The sequence below is a fragment of the Nerophis lumbriciformis genome, linkage group LG11, assembly GCF_033978685.3.
Source record: "Nerophis lumbriciformis linkage group LG11, RoL_Nlum_v2.1, whole genome shotgun sequence".
NCBI lineage: Eukaryota > Metazoa > Chordata > Actinopteri > Syngnathiformes > Syngnathidae > Nerophis > Nerophis lumbriciformis.
The window spans coordinates 16,633,417-16,649,943 of NC_084558.2; the positions used below are offsets into that span (position 1 = coordinate 16,633,417).

The 16,527-nt window shown below is 38.7% G+C and overlaps 2 protein-coding genes across 4 annotated transcripts; one reads left to right on the top strand and one right to left on the bottom strand.

The window, feature by feature from the left end:
* Positions 1–268: 268 nt before the first annotated feature.
* On the top strand, positions 269–2,094 carry LOC133610698 (histone H3.3A). Of its 2 annotated transcripts, none has more exons than XM_061967223.1 (4): positions 269–425; positions 1,076–1,216; positions 1,301–1,454; positions 1,558–2,094. In XM_061967223.1, exons 2-4 carry the CDS (start codon positions 1,089–1,091, stop codon positions 1,684–1,686), a joined length of 411 nt encoding a protein of 136 aa, XP_061823207.1. In that variant the 5' UTR covers positions 269–425; positions 1,076–1,088; the 3' UTR covers positions 1,687–2,094. The 2 variants fall into 2 exon arrangements, with proteins under 2 accessions (XP_061823207.1, XP_061823208.1); XM_061967224.1 differs by lacking the exon at positions 269–425 and adding an exon at positions 467–624.
* LOC133610694 (uncharacterized) lies at positions 2,091–14,598 on the bottom strand. 2 transcript variants are annotated; one of them, XM_061967218.1, is made up of 16 exons: positions 14,305–14,598; positions 14,133–14,240; positions 10,509–10,584; positions 10,284–10,440; positions 9,934–9,979; positions 9,792–9,850; positions 9,677–9,712; positions 9,547–9,599; positions 9,315–9,447; positions 4,820–5,037; positions 4,703–4,748; positions 4,575–4,640; positions 4,430–4,489; positions 4,277–4,362; positions 2,248–2,336; positions 2,091–2,173 (listed from the first exon to the last, which is right to left on the bottom strand). In XM_061967218.1, exons 1-16 carry the CDS (start codon positions 14,339–14,341, stop codon positions 2,139–2,141), a joined length of 1,305 nt encoding a protein of 434 aa, XP_061823202.1. In that variant the 5' UTR covers positions 14,342–14,598; the 3' UTR covers positions 2,091–2,138. The 2 variants fall into 2 exon arrangements, with proteins under 2 accessions (XP_061823202.1, XP_061823201.1); XM_061967217.1 differs by having other exon boundaries at positions 2,091–2,336.
* Between the last annotated feature and the right edge of the window lie 1,929 nt (positions 14,599–16,527).

Genomic DNA, 16,527 nt, shown 5'->3' on the forward strand with positions numbered 1-16,527 from the left:
CATTTCGTATTTAATGGCAATTTGCAAGACGGATATATAATAACAGAGTAACAAAATACATTAAAGGGGGTAATATTCGTCTTGTCGCTGTCATACACAAACATCCATCCATTTCCTACCGCTTGTCCCTTTAACATAACTACTATTAAATAAACACACACAAAAATAACAAAATAATAAGACATTTATTTTGAAAACGTGTGCTGTAACCAGCGCACTCTGCGTTCATTTTGTCTGGGCGTAACTTATTGGTTGTACCACGTGATCACTCTGGTCAACGTACCAATGGGCGTGAAGTGGTTTTACCCTATGACGTCATGGCATACTATTAATACTTGGCCTCAATCTTCCATGCAGCATTGATCTTGTGTCGAGGTAACCGATACCTGCCAACCCAACAGAGCGCACTCCACGACGTCATAAAGGTAACTAATACTTTCTCTGCTCGTGTCGGCTTTCGAGTATGATTTCATCGCTTTATACTGCGCTGCATCGGTAGTTCGTGTTGCTGTGTTGTTAGACTGACGAATATTAGCGCCATGCTAGCCCCTACAAGAACAATGGGCTAGTTTTACTCTGCGTTTATAGCTCAAAACCGCAACGACCATTCACCCGTCACTATTGGTGAGTTTAAATGCTGGTACTTATCGCAGAGGTTGACGTTGAAATGTGTGACGCTAACTACCAGGAAAATCAAACCGTTTGAGCATATCCGTGGTGTCGAATATGGCGGGGGTGGGAAGTAGCTACGACGAGGCTTATTGCGGCCTGTTTAGCATCACATAAAAAAAGCCGGATATGCTGAAATAAGGTTTGAAATATAGGCTGTTTATTAATGGCATGGTGTAAAATCCATTTTTTATGACGTTTCGCAGTCCTGGATATTGTAAAAAGTTACAAAATAAGTCATACTGTGTCTAAGATGAACTCGACACCTAGTTCGGCGGGAGGGGGGATGGGCAGACCGTTGTTGGCTAGGCTACCATGTTGACACTATGGCGTTGAAACGTGCGTCGCATGGTGTTGGCGGGATGAGTAGTTAGTGTTACCATTCATGATATCGGTCTTGTTGTAGGTGTTAATACGAGATGGCCCGTACCAAGCAGACTGCTCGTAAATCCACTGGAGGAAAGGCGCCAAGGAAGCAGCTTGCGACCAAGGCAGCCAGGAAGAGTGCGCCCTCTACTGGAGGAGTGAAGAAGCCCCATCGCTACAGGTGGGTTTATTTTTTGCGTGTGATGTGAAAAGACGTCCCAAGTTCACTTAAGGATGCGTAGTCAACCTTTTTTTCCTCCCTTAGGCCTGGAACCGTGGCTTTGAGGGAGATCCGTCGCTACCAGAAGTCAACAGAGTTGCTCATCCGCAAGTTGCCCTTCCAGCGTTTGGTGAGGGAAATTGCCCAGGACTTCAAGACTGATCTGCGTTTCCAGAGTGCTGCCATTGGCGCTCTTCAGGTAATTTATTGAAGTTGTTGCCATGTCACCTAGACTCTGCCTAACCATAGTATTCCATGCAACTGTGCACACTTGGTACTAAAATGTCGTTTACTTTAAACAGGAGGCCAGTGAGGCTTACCTGGTGGGTTTGTTTGAGGACACCAACTTGTGCGCCATCCATGCCAAGCGTGTCACCATCATGCCCAAAGACATCCAACTGGCTCGCAGGATAAGGGGAGAACGGGCCTAATGACCTTGACAGCGTTGTCGAGATACTATCCTATTTATCGTACTTAACAATTTCTGTGGACTTTATTTCTTGGGTATTTTTCTTTCTTTTTTGCATTGTATTTTAGACAACCATTCCACAAGCTAATGGGTACTTGTGTAGGATTATTTGCCTGTTTATGACTAGTTACAATTGAAGACATCACTGCCCCTTCCCAATCAAAACTTTTCTCCATCAAGATAGGCCCCCCACATACCACTTTTAGCACAAAATGCAGCTCCCCAAATACTTCATTCACTAGTACAATTGGTTCAGGCTGCATTTTTCTGGACTGCTTTTTACATATTTTCCAACATTGAACAAAAAACCTGGCAGCTACATTTTACTATTTATGAAATCATGTCTTTCTATTAAAGGTCTATGAATAGATTGTTGTTTTATATTTTTATTGACAATACAGCCACATTTAATTGTCATACAAACCACTCTGTATGTTTGAAGCCAGTAGCTGGGGGTGGGGTGAAAGCAAAGTTTACATCTTGCCTTTCAATGCTGTAATTGAGCAAAAAAAAAAGAGCTCACCTATTCGGCAGACAATTTCCTTGCACATTTCAAAGCTAGCTGCTTTGAGTACCACACAGCTGAAGTTGGGTGGGCTGCCTGGGGTGTTTCTGAGGATGTGGACATTACATAGTTACAAATGTTTTCTAGCACCTCACCTGTCCTATTAAGTATTCCTGCACAACCTAATGAGTTGCTGTTTACTGTAAACATTTTGCATACTTGTAGATTCAAATGATCACAAAGGAAGTAAATTGGGGTGTTTAAATCAACACTGAAGTAATCCTTAACGACTGTTCAGCACAGCATGAAATGCATGGCAGTAAACTCAAAGATGTCTGGGGATGTTCCTCGTGGTGAAGTTGGTAGAGTGGCCGTGCCAGCAATCGGAGGGTTGCTGGGGTTCCATCCCCACCTTCTACCATCCTAGTCACGTCCGTTGTGTCCTTGGGCAAGACACTTCACCCCTTGCTCCTGATGGCTGCTGGTTAGCGCCTTGCATGGCAGCTCCCGCCATCAGTGTGTGAATGTGTGTGTGTGGAAATACTGTCAAAGCGCTTTGAGTACCTTGGAGGTAGAAAAGCGCTATACAAGTATAACCCATTTATTATCATTTAAGTCAGTTAAAAGCCAAAAACACACGCATGAGGGAAGTGTTGCAACTAAAATGGTATGCCAGACGGAGGTGCCAAAACTGAGGATATCTGTCTTCAAAGACCTGAGATGTAATATTTTACAGTATTCTAGAGAAACCTAAACAAATTCCACCCACTTTCTTTTAGGAATCACGTCGATCTGACTGTCCATTCATTTCTCATGCTTTTTTTGGTTGCATTGTTGATCCTGCAGTGTTTCATTCAGCACGGTTCGCTCATTTCTGTATATGAAGCGTTTGGACATTGCTGTGTGTTTAGCCCTGTCTTTCACGAGATTAAAACTAGGGGCGATCCGATATTGCTATCGAATATCAGTCCGACATTAGCAAAAAACAAGTATTGTATTGGCTTGCATTTACAATTTCCGATATAAGCTCAATTAGAAGCATTTCTGCAGCCTGTTTACTTATGCAAAGTCAGACAACCAGTTATGATAAATGGGTTATATTTGTATAGCGCTTTTCTACCCTTCAGGTACTCAAAGCGCTTTGACACTATTTTCACATTCACACACTGATGGCGGGAGCTGCCATGCACGGTGCTAACAGCGACTGATCAGGAGCGAGGGTGAAGTGTCTTGCTCAAGGACACAACGGACGTGGGTAGGATGGTAAAAGCTGGGGATTGAACCAGGAACCCTCAGGTTGCTGGCATGGCCACTCCGAACCACGCCACGCTGTCCCCAACATCAAAATGTTCTATAAACACAGGGTTGGTCTTGTATTTTAGTAATTAGCTTCCAACTACACAACAGCCAAGCACAGCATAACACACAAACTAGCTATATGTAAAAGGTGTCCCTATTTGAACAACATTGCAGCCTAAAACACTAGGTGTCACCAAAAAGGATACTGGGAAATTAGCTGTATCATCGTAATAAAAAGATGAACTAGACCTCTTGTTTTTCTTCACTTTCGTAACTGCACAACATAGTGTCCAATAATGTCACTTCTCGAAACTTGTATTTCTTCTTCGCTCTCCTGTCCAGTCATCTAAATTAGCGACACCTGTGAGTCTAAATATGTCACATCATAAAACTCCATGCAATGAATACAATGAATAAATCAACGTAGCAGTTATATTAACTGCAATTTAAATGAATTAAAGATAAACAAAAATAAAGGTAACAACCACTCCAATTTAAAGAGAGCATAAGTCTGCCAAAGTAGTGTTTTTCATACCCTCCACTGTTGAGTATCTTCACGTAATCAAACCTTTTTTAACATTCCACACTACTAAATGTTACAAGCAAGTACTGGGATTTGGGATGATATCATATACTCAAGGCTCCACGATGCTATCAAATTGCAAGTAAAAAAAATGTATCGTAGGACCCTTAATTAAAACATATTGTTCAGTTTCAGCTTTGAATTGAGAATTAATGTCATACTTACACCACACAAAAGGCCAGCACGGTGTAATCCGGCTGACAGTACCTCCCAACGCATGATATGTCTGGATAGTGGTGCTCACACAGTTTCTAGAAAAACAATTCCTTCGGTGATTCTTGGCACAATGGATGCAGATACACACATATGCATACCCACCAGTTTACTGCTACTCTCTGTGCATATTAAATGCGTTTCCTGTAAATCTAAAAGCACTTCCTGTTGAACAAACGAGCGAGTGAATCTTTTTGTTAATACTTAGGTGAGTAGGCCATGGCCGCAAGCAGGGGAGAGGTGTATTCACCTTGCTCGGCAGGTTTTTCTGCAAAACTTGCGGAATCGCGTGCTGTAGCACATCCTTGCTTCCATACTAAAAAGAACAGATCATCAAAACCTGATAATACATAATAATCAGTAATAGGAACATTTTACCCCTCCGATGTTTGCTTCGCCCAAGAACTGAACAATGTAGACAATCCTGTCAAAGAGAGGCATGAACAGTTCTACTTATTCGGTTAGATCATTTTGAGAGTTTTTGCACTGACTTGCCTTCCATCTATGAGACACTGTGATGGTTGAGAAGCTCTCTGATCATTTGCAGCCGTCTGCTGGCAGGGAACCGGACCCAGCTGAAGCCAGGGGTTCTCCATCCTCAGAGTTCGCAGGAGTTTGACAAGAGGACGATATACTGTGCCGTCCCGGGCCTTCCATCGCACAATGCGGATAGACAGTGGGCAGCCCTTCAAGCGAGATAGGACCGCACCTGCCTGGCAAAGATTTAGACACAATATATATGGCTTTTCTGAGTGTTCAATGACTATGAGACTCAGTTTGTCCAGACTGTCTGAAACAAAGTGGCATCAATTAAGAAGTGACTATTAATAACAGTAAATGGTACTCTGCGTAACATAGCAATTAGACATGGTTTACTGTTATAATACTACTTCCAGCTCTTAATTATATTATCAGCGAACATCTGCTCAGAATTATACTTTGGCAAAATCCCATCTTAAAGTGCAAACTACATGCACCTAAAACATGCACATAGATGTTATTGCTGTCATGGGCATGTTGTCAATAAACTACCCCAATTAAATGAGTGAGTTCATGGCTTACAATAAACATTGGAATTGGTTGTGTTATTATCTTTTATTCTTTTCTACTAATTTATTGGAGGAATTTAGGTGAGCTTTTGATGCAATGACCTCTTTAATACACAATCAATATTATCATACAATGCATTGGTCACAAGGTAGACTTCCACAATAGTAAGTTGTTCGCAAAAAACAATAGTAAATTAGGGTAACACAAAAACGATGCAAAACTGTTGCATGAAATTTTGAGTGGCACATCATTCGAAAGAATGTATTAAATTTACGTAAGAATTAGGGCTGCTTCGATCAGGGTTTTATGCTGTCGATTCTGATATTGATCATCCATCAGTGCGATTGACCGATATTGATGTATTAACTGCACAGTTTTCAATTTGTTTAGGTGAGTGCTATTGACAGTGCAACAATATAAACACAATATTTAAACCAGTTCTTTATTCTATTTTATTACATACATTTGTTTGAGCAAAACAGCGGTTAGCTTAGCTATTAGCATGCATGCTCCTGGGTAGTTCTCGGTGTGTAACATGTTTAGCCTCACCCTCCAGTGAGAATGATGATACTTTGTAATAATACTTAAGGTAACAAGAAATGCAGTTTATCTGTTGTAACAGAGGTGATTATTATTAGCTTGTGTATGGAGACACATAATTAGCTGCTAGCCGCTTGTCAGCTGGGGGTCTAAAAATAAAGTGTCAGCTCGAGGGGATTAGATAGATAGATAGATAGATGGATAGATAGATAGATAGATAGATAGATAGATAGATAGACAGACAGACAGACAGAACTTCATTGATTCCTTGAGGAGAGTTCCCTCAGGAAAAGCGTTTGTGATCAGCATTAAAAGGTAATGGCGATCATGTATTTTTTCCCCAAAAAACTTGCAATACTAATCGGTGGCCAATCGATTGGCACATCCCTAGTAGAAATCCAAATTAAGGTACAGATGATGCAATAATTTATTTATCATTTTTAACTGTCACAGTCCACCTCCACTGGGGCCAAGTAGGGCTGTTTGCAACCAGATCCAGTAAATAACAGGAACCGTATGGCCTTGCACGCCATGTTTTTTCAGATATACAGGTTTAGGATGTTATCCAACTGAGGGCTCTATTTATTGTGATGTTATTTATTGTCAGTTATCATTATTTATGTATTTTCCTAATCATGTACCGGTAGCTAAACACGGTAACAAAAATAGTTTTTTTGTTACAGAGTTAAAATTACATAAAAACTACAAGCGTAATTAACACCAAACTTTTTAGAGGGGTGACACGGGCCAAAGAACCTAATAGATTTTGATAAAATGCAATATAGTTTGCCTGCATTGGGAATAATTGCTGTACAGTGGTGACATACATGTGGCACTTTGTAATGTGCATTACTGGACACCTACAGGACTGAAGTGGAACTGTACCGCACTCATGGCCGTAACTACCATTGAGGACATTGAGATCATGTCCTCGGTATTTTTTGAATGACAATAAGAAGATGATATGACTGACAGCAAATATACTTTATGTAGGACATTGTGTGCACTGTATATCACCATGTGGTAGATCATCTGCTCTTAATATATGATCTTTGGTCATGCACAGCCCGCTACAACTCCAGACAATGTTGGTTTCACCTGAATGAAATTGATTGCTGTCGGTACTGATTCCGCCCTGCCCTAAACGCAGAACACGCGCTGTGTGTATAGGGCTTCGTTGTCCGTGGGGGGGCCCCGTTTTGTGCAAAGAAGCACATGTCAAATGTAAATTATTAAATGATAAGGCGCATATAACATTTTACCACAAACATATTCCTGGTCACGTCGTGCTCTGTTACTGATTAAAATATGAAGAGAGATTTCCCCCTTTATCTTCTGGTTGCTCTCGTGGCGTGTGTCAATAGTACTTGAAATTTTAAGCAGAAGGTCTTCGGTTCAAACCCATGACAGAGATAACATGTTGTAAAGTTTTAAAACTTATAATATAATGATATTAAAATAGTTTATTACGCTAAACTTCAGCTTAGTAATAAGCGGTAGAAAATGGATGGATGGGATGGATTGCTCATTGTGTTGCTCAATGTATTATTCATATAGTGTTGGGATTTTAGCCTATCAAAGCTCGTCTTGGACCACCAACTTTTTACCTTGGTATTTTTCAAATCCTGGATACGGCCCTGACTGCACTGTACCAATATTTCAAGATAAATTTGGGTCTGCATTTTATTTCATTTATACGTTCTACGGTAGATGTCCGCATTTCATTGCGTGCTACTGGGTGTCCCTTAAATCTGGACACGAAGGCAAAAATGCACATATTATTCAATTATTAAAAAAAATATATATTTCAAAATGTTTTGATTTACTGTAGATGATATGTGTGTACAGTATTCTATGCATGTTGTATTGGATGCTGGGATACCTAAAGTTGTGGCCAGTGATTGTTGCTCAGCAAAGTTAACAAGAAACAACGCAAAAAAGCCACTTGCGTGTAGTCGTCCTTCGCTCTTCAAATCTCGCGGCTTCACCACATCTCAGATTTAATTTTTTCAAAATATATTTTACAGGTTTTTGGCCTTAAATAAGTTTTGGATTAATAACAATGCATTGTTTGTCTTATTTTCTATTAATTAGGGTTGCAGATTAAAGGGTTGCACTGCTAATAAAAATAGGCGGCTAATCTTGTTGTTACTCTATCTTCACTGCGACAATCTCAAGTTGACTTTTGTCAGAGCAACTTTTTGATTGACTTCATCTTCAACTCCAGCCTCATCAATAACACATTTCCACTTTGGTGACCCTTTGATGTCGAACAATGTCAAGCAAAACAGCTGGAAGTAGCATCGGACATTTGTCGCAGCACTTGAAAGGGCTACCTGAGACCGCTATAAACTATCACCTAATTGTCCAGTCAAAGTGGAGATGAACTATTTTGATTCACTTTACCTTCGACATTGATAACACAGCTATGACATGATTGATGTGGAACAACAACGCATACAAGCAAAGCTAACACGGAATGCTAACATCACAGCTAATGGCCGTAGCTACAGATGTGAAGTTGACCAACTTTGTGCAAAACAATTTAAGCACTCAAATCCAATTCTAAATTTGAGGAATTATCTAGGATGTGGTAAAGTATTTCTACGTCATGGCCATGTGTTACTGACCGGGCGACAGCCACAGCAATGACGCTTGGAAGATCCTCCAGGCTACAGTAATCTCCAATAGAACCCACTCAATGTTACTATTTTGGGTGAAACGAGTGTAAAAGTGACAAGTATATAGGTGTTATTTCATGTTTATATGCAATAACTATGAAAATCCATCCACCCATTTTTTACCACTTGGCCCTAGGTTTAATAATAATAATTAAACTTTGCAAAATGCCTGGTGCCAATTAACTGCAACAAACAAGGGACAATGCCTAGAAATGTTGCTATTTAATAGGGCTGCGAATCTTTGGGTACCACACGATTCGATTCGATTCTAGGTGCTAACGATTCAATTCAGAATCAATTCTCGATTCAAAATCTATACTTTTTTAATAACATAGGGTGCCAGTTTTATGATTAACTACATTCCTTCATAAAATATATAAACAGCTCTGATCAATTTCTTGATTACCGGTACCTAAGAGAAAACTGGTTTTGTTTAATAAAACACTTCCCAAACATTTAATGAAGCCAAATACAAATGAGGCAACAAGAGAAGTATCCAACACTTCTCTTTTCTAAAGTAAATCTGTACAGCACATTTGGGCATCTACATCAACCATATGATTTTCCTGAGTTGCTAGACAGGACACATTTAAAAAAATATATTTTTTTTTTAAACCGATTAATAATCGTTACAAATAAGAATTGTAATTAATCTGAAAATCTTTTTTTTTTTTTACACCAATACTCTTTAATGATATTTATCACTGGCATTTTCTTACCTGTCCATGCTTGGAGTTTCTCAGCGATGTGCCGTTGATCTCATCCATGATGTCACCCCGACAAATAAAGTTGTCAACATGGGCTTGTCTGCCAGGTATCAAGTCGACAAGGAAGACACGCCCACCGAGGTAGCTACCAAAACCGATAGGGAGGCAATCAAACAATATTTTTTGTTGTGCTTTTTAAATAGCGTGACGCAGATCGTTGCAGCTGAAAAAAATATATACCAACCTCAAGACCATTCCCACCTCTCGACAGGGCACCACTTCGTACGTTTCACATACCTGGCAAACAAATACAAAAAAAGTGAGAGACTGATAAAAATCTAAAAAGGTAGTACTAGTATTGTTAGTACGATTACCGGTAGAAGCCAGCTTTCATCCAAAAAACTGCAATTCTGTAGAGAGAAACATACTGGTAGTTTTGTTAAGCAAAGGGGACAAACGTGTCAAAGTGTTTGAAAGCTTTCGCCTGACCTCCATATCCAAGTTAAACTCAATGTGAGAGAGGACGAGCAGCAGGGAAATGAAAGGTTCTAATAGTGGGGAAAAAAGACAAAATTGCCTCTTCTTGTTGTATTGTTTTCAACTGCATTATTTAAAAAAAATAATGATTCACCTAAAAATTCCTCGTTCCTTAGGATTGAGAAGGCTGGGCTGTACCACTGAAGGCAGAGACAAAGAGTATGATTGCATTGCAGTAATCTCGATAAACAGTCATCATTAGTCATAGACTACAACAATGTACAACAATCAGACATCTTTGTATTGGTGGAGAAGTCATGTGTGGTTTATTCAACTCAATTGGAATGTAGGAAGTTTCCCAAAAACAGTGTTTCAGTAAAATTCTAATAAATTCAACTCAGTAAATTGGTATTTTCACATAAAACCAAAAACATAACATTTTAACACCTTGCCATGAAATCGACCTAATTAAAGACAGATATTAAAACAGTTAATATATCTAACCTCCAGGATTTTCGGAGTGTGCAGCAGGTGTCTGATGGACTGCGGTAGCGTCTTGCGGCTAAGAGCCAACCTGAGCAGGTAGCGACCTCGACCCTGAGCTGAGAGCAGCTTCTTACAAGCTTTAGTTTGTTCCACAGCCAACGACAACGCACACAACCTACAATAACAGGACCAAAAGTGTTGGCAAGGTTTTTAAAACCCTGATTTTTATCTGGATGCTGTTACCTGCCGCAGGTGTCTTGGTGGGGAAGCTGTTCAAAACAATGCCAGTAGTCTCTGTGGACCAGACTGAGAAGCGGCTCTATAAAGAAAGTACACATACAGCTAATGTTGTAATGGAGCGTAGTTATTACACAAAAGTGGTGTCCAAAATACGGCCCAGGGATCATTTTTAGCATGCAGACCCCTTTTTTGGCTGTCTAAAAATAATTATTGTTAAAGGGACTGTTTGCAACCTTTACGCAAAGCCTGAGAAGGCATCACATTCCAAGAGCATTATACCCTGGCTTCTTCCAGCTTTTAGCTTGTAATGGCGCCCGTATGTAACACTCAGGATCAGGATCAGGACTCCTCTTCCTCCTATCCAGGAGATCGCAAAAAGCCGCTGCCTGACCAGGGCTCAGAAAATCTGCAAAGACTCCTCCCACCCCCACCAAGGACTGTTTTCACTGCTGGACTCTAGAAAGAAGTTCCGCAGCCTCCAAAGCAGAACCTCCAGGTTCTGTAACAGCTTCTTCCCTCAGGCCGTAAGACTCTTGAACGCATTATAAAAATCCCCTCAACTCCCCCCAAAATGGATTAACTCGCTGGAATAAAAAAGACAATATAACATACATCCATAAACGTGGACGCATGTGAAAAAGTGCAATATATTTATCTGTACAGTAGCCTATTTATTTATTTATTTATATATGCACCTTATTGCTTTTTTTATCCTGCACTACCATGAGCTAATGAAATTAAATTTCGTTCTTATCTGTACTGTAAAGTTCACATTTGAATGACAATAAAAAGGAAGTCTAAATCTAGTCTAAGTCATGCACACACTTTAGCTAGACCAGGGACCATAAGAAATTTTCCTGGACGAAATGTTGTCCCCCAAATTTTTGCTGATAAAAAATATTATTGTCAGTATTATTTTGAGACTAAATTAGGCACTAAAGTAATCATAGTATTTAATAATAATAATAAAGCAAGTACAGTAATACCTCAACTTACAAGGTTCTGTGATGGAGATCTTGACACAAAGTCTTCCATTGAAATTAATTTAAATCAATTTAATTGGGGCAAAATGTTAACTCGTAACATGTATTTCAAAAAGAAAAACAAACATTTAGATAGCAAATACTGTATGAAAACAATACAATGAACTAATGATAAAATATTTTAGTTTTATGTAATAATAATGTACAGCATTCACCTCGCAGAGTGGACTTCTACACAATCTCCTTCCAGCTGCTTCTCTGTCAAACACCATCAGCAGCTTTTCCATTTTTTCATGCATAAATTGCTGCCATTTTGATATTATTTAAACATTCGTTAGACTCGTTCTGCTTCAGTATGGTGCAGACTAGAAGTGATATGCTCGAATTGCTTCACTCAGTCAGCGACACGCTGGGTCATGTTTTTGATTATTTATTTTTTTTAATTCAATAAATATCTACTTTTTCTCATCAGCACTGTCCTTCACACTCACTGTCTTCCTTAATATGGTTGGAAAACAAAGTTATGTTTATCTCTAGCTACAAACTAATCCTAGCGAATAAGATCAGACGTTTTGTGCGGATCTTACAGGGTTCACTGTGACATTTGCTACACCCACTAATGGCGGGGATGCTTGTAACTCAAATTATTGCTTGCAACTTAAAACAAAACAATTAGCTGAGAAACAGCTCTTATCTTAAAACACTCTTTAATTGGGACACTGTAAAGTTGAGGTACCACTGTACTTCTTTGAAATGCAATACATTTTAATTTATCAATATATATATATATATATATATATATATATATATATATATATATATTTATTTTTTGTATTTTTATTTTTTACCACTGTAACCGGAAGGTCAATAACTTTTAATTATCCCAAATAAGTAAACAATTAATACAAAAATTAAATTGACTCTAAATCTGTGTTAAAAAAAATTGCACTTCAATACATTTTGACGTGCATTTTTTTCCACAGTTGGAAAAACTAGGTCGGATGGTTTGCGGTTTCTCTTACTTTTCAACAAATTTGGCATACTTAATTGTTATTCCGTGTTGATTGACTCATCTTGCTCACTCATTTGAAGCCAAAATATTCCCACACCAGACAATTGGCTTTGCAATCATCTTTTTTCTCCAAATGTTTGTTACATCGCAGTGCTTCTCACTAGCGAGTCACGATTGGACGAGCAATCGTGTTCTTGCATTTTTAGCGTGTAAGCTAGCGGTCTTGCTTTTACCCACCGAGACAAATATTGAGGATGACTGATAAGAGGATTCACTCCGTTCATTTAATTCTTTTATTGAATAAATGCGCTCAGGTGCTGATAGTGATTGACAAAGTGAACCCTCTTGTACCTTATTTGAAAGTGAGGGACAAAAAAAACAAACATCAACCTGGCAATTTATCGAAGATGGAAAAGTTATCTAATTAATTTTAATTTATCCTTCCATTAATTCATTTATTGACTATCGGCCCAGGCCGAGAATTAGCTTTGTGTGTGGTCAGCAAATGATAACGATTTAACAAAGTTGAACTATTAAGGTTATTGTAGCTGAGATAGGCTCCAGCGCCCCCCGCGACCCCGAAGGGAATAAGCGGTAGAAAATGGATGGATGGACTATTACAACAACAAAACGGAAACATTGTTAGTTGATTCTCTGGCACTGCTTTTGTGCGTGTGTATGTGTGTATGAGACAATTAGTAATTGTGAAGAAAATAGACACTTAAAAATATACATGTTCTGTTAAACTAATGATAGTAAGGTTTTTTTGGTTGAACCCTTTGGGGACATTCCAATTATCTTCAAAGCAGAACAGGACATAAAAGTCCTGACGTTTTTGAAGGGCAACTTGGAGATTTAATTAGTTTTAAAAAAATGGGGGAGTGCCAACTTTTTGTATGTCCTGTTTGGCTTTAGGGTATTGTTGAATAACTGCCAGTGTGTCATCCACCTGGGAAAGACTTGGGCATTGACATTTTAACATTTAAGATGAACAAAAACACTCAAATGTATAATGAAAATCCATCCATCCATTTTCTACCGCTTGTCTCTTTTGGGGTCGCGGGGGGTGCTGGAGCCTATCTCAGCTGATATATAAAATAGCCACACAATTATGGCCAATACATAGCAAAAAAAAAAAAGGTCAGCCTGTGCGCCCTGAGGGTTAAAATGTAACTTTGAGCAGGTTGCAAACAGCCCATATTTAATGAGATATTACACAACATTACACTAGTTTACATTACTAAGTAAGTACCAATGATTGTCACACACACACACTAGGTGTGCTGAAATTAACCTCTGCATTTGACCCATTTCCTTGTTCACCCCTTGGGAGGTGAGGGGAGCAGTGAGCAGCAGCGGTGGCTGCGCCTGGGAATCATTTTGGTGATTTAACCCTCTATGTGACAAACAATATCCATTTTCCCTCAAAGAGAGCATTATTAAATAGCAGATTTAATATTTTTGATTGTCTGCACGGATATTATGATTGATATGCCATGACTGTGAAATGGAATCTTACTAATTACAGGTATGTGTACTCTTATGTAGTGACTGTTTTCATTAATGTATTGATTTTACAGCTACAAGTCCTCAGATACGTTGTAGTATTGCTAATAAATAATAAATACTAACGCTGGAGTCCTTTCCTGAGGAGCAGCTCAAGAAGCTCACAGCATGAGACCAGGTGAGGGCTGCTGTCCGTCACCGACTCCCCGTCAGACTGCAGGTTCAACACACACACTGAGGGGGAAAACGTGTGTATAAATAATCATGTTCAAGTTGTAGGACCGTCTGTCATTGTTACCTTTGAGGGCGCTGAGCAGTGGATCTCTGGGTGCCATGTTGACGGCTTAGATGTCTTTAAAGGCACACTTCCGCATAGCGACCTGTCCTGAAGGTATAATTACCGTCATGGCTGGCTATATAGAAAACGCGACCAAATAATTCAGTCCTATCTTCGCTACATTTGATTCCGTATTCAAACAACTTCAATTGAAAACATTTTATAGGTTTTGGTGGCGTGTTGTGTGCACCAAACATGACAGCTAGCTTGCGTTATGTTTACTGCAGTTTGGCTCACTTTCTTTTCTTTTCTTTCTTCTTCCATTTCCGGCGAATTATGCCCGTGGTGGTACGTTGCTGCCCTCCAGAGGCAGTAAGGTGTCATAGGTCAGCGTATGTTTGGGGCGTTTTAATTTTTGTTTCATGAATGTTCAGTTCAGTTCAGTTCAGTAAATTGAAAAACAAAGTGTTCTTTTTTTGGTGTTGAAAAGCAAGCTAAATATAAAAAACGGTTTGATTTTTATTCTATACCCTCCGTCCGAGTGCAGCTGGGATAGGCTCCAGCACCCCCTGCGACCCCGACAGGGACAAGCAGTAGAAAATGGATGAATGGATTTCACAAAAGAACTATGAAAATTCAGTTTCAGTTCAGTTTCAGTTTATTTCGAACATGCATACGATACAATGTAATGCATCACATATTTCCAGTTGTTTCATTACAGCATGCCCGAAAAGGAGTAGGAAGAAGCTGAGCTTATTTAATCTTACTCCTTTTTCATACCATAGCAATTTTATCCCATTGAATATGCTTTAAAATAAATATGCGAATTCGAAGCGTGATGTGACAAGGGATGACTGTATACACGTTTTATATTTATTTAATAAAATAAAAAAATAAAAGAAAGCCTAAACAATAATTTTAAATATTGTATTTTTAAACATGGGGTCTGGTTCTAATATAGATTAGGGTCTTTAATTTAACCTGCTGCTGTACTCTGTCTCAAAGTGTTAACATGTGCTCAATGTTTCCTTACCATTATTGCTATGTTGTCTATTACCATTGTTGGTATATTCATTATTCCTACTTAGTTGATACAAATTATTGTTACAGTGTAATAATTATTGTTACCTGTGGTAATGCCACTATGATACAACATCTGTATTATAATCCTTGAACAAAGTAAAAGTGAAACTCATGTGAATAATCACTGAATGGAGAACTGGGGGTGGGATTAAATACATTATCTTCTTCCCACTCCCTTTCAGGCAAAACTGGACAATCATGCATTACATACTATACATTACCTTTTGCACTATATTAATTTATATTACTAAGTGTTGTCAACTTTGTACTTTTTTATGTCATTGCCTGAAATAAATTAATAAATAAAAAAAATGGAGAAAAAAATGAAATAAATCACCACTAAAATGAAACGGGGGGGGGGTTTCATATTCGGACACCGGAAAATGTATTTTCAGAGTTAAAGCAGGGATCCGTGTGCCTGGCTAAAATGCCCTACACGTAAATTATTTTTAGGCATGGCGCAACGAGAATTTACATCTACAGATATCTCTTAGCACATATCACACAAAGGTGAAGGTAAAATGGGCTTTGATCCCGCACCATACAACACTATAGTACAGACTTTCTTACACACCAGTCAGCGGTCCTCTTTTTAAAATCGCTACTTCCGGTTTGTGTGTCGGAAATTGGAATATGAAAATTAAACCGTTTTGGTCAGCTTTTCAGTTTCGGCTAATATATGATTTATGTCAGTTCTCGTTGTGTCAAGTCTAAAATAATTTATTTGCCGGGCTGCAAACACATTTTAGCCAGAACCACGAGCACACGGGTACCGTAGTAATTTTAATTTGAAAAAACACACAAAAAAACTTCAGTTCTCTGCAAATGAAAAAAAAACATCCTTTCGGTCTGTTTTTCCGTTTCTTTTTACTGGATAACTTTCATTTTCCTATACGAAAAATAAAAACAAAGTAAAAACGTTTTTTTTTAGATTGATTATTGTTTTTCAACACTAAAACAACAAACCAGTCGTTTTTTGTTTTCAATTCAGTGACCCAAACATACACTGACCCAAATGTTCTTACTTTTGTGGTGTCAGAGAGCAATAATATCTAAAAATCGGTTGGATTTTCATTTCATATTTCATTTCACAAACATTGAAATCTCCAGAAAACATAAACAAAAAAACCAACAAAAACATGTGTTTTTATATGTTCTGAC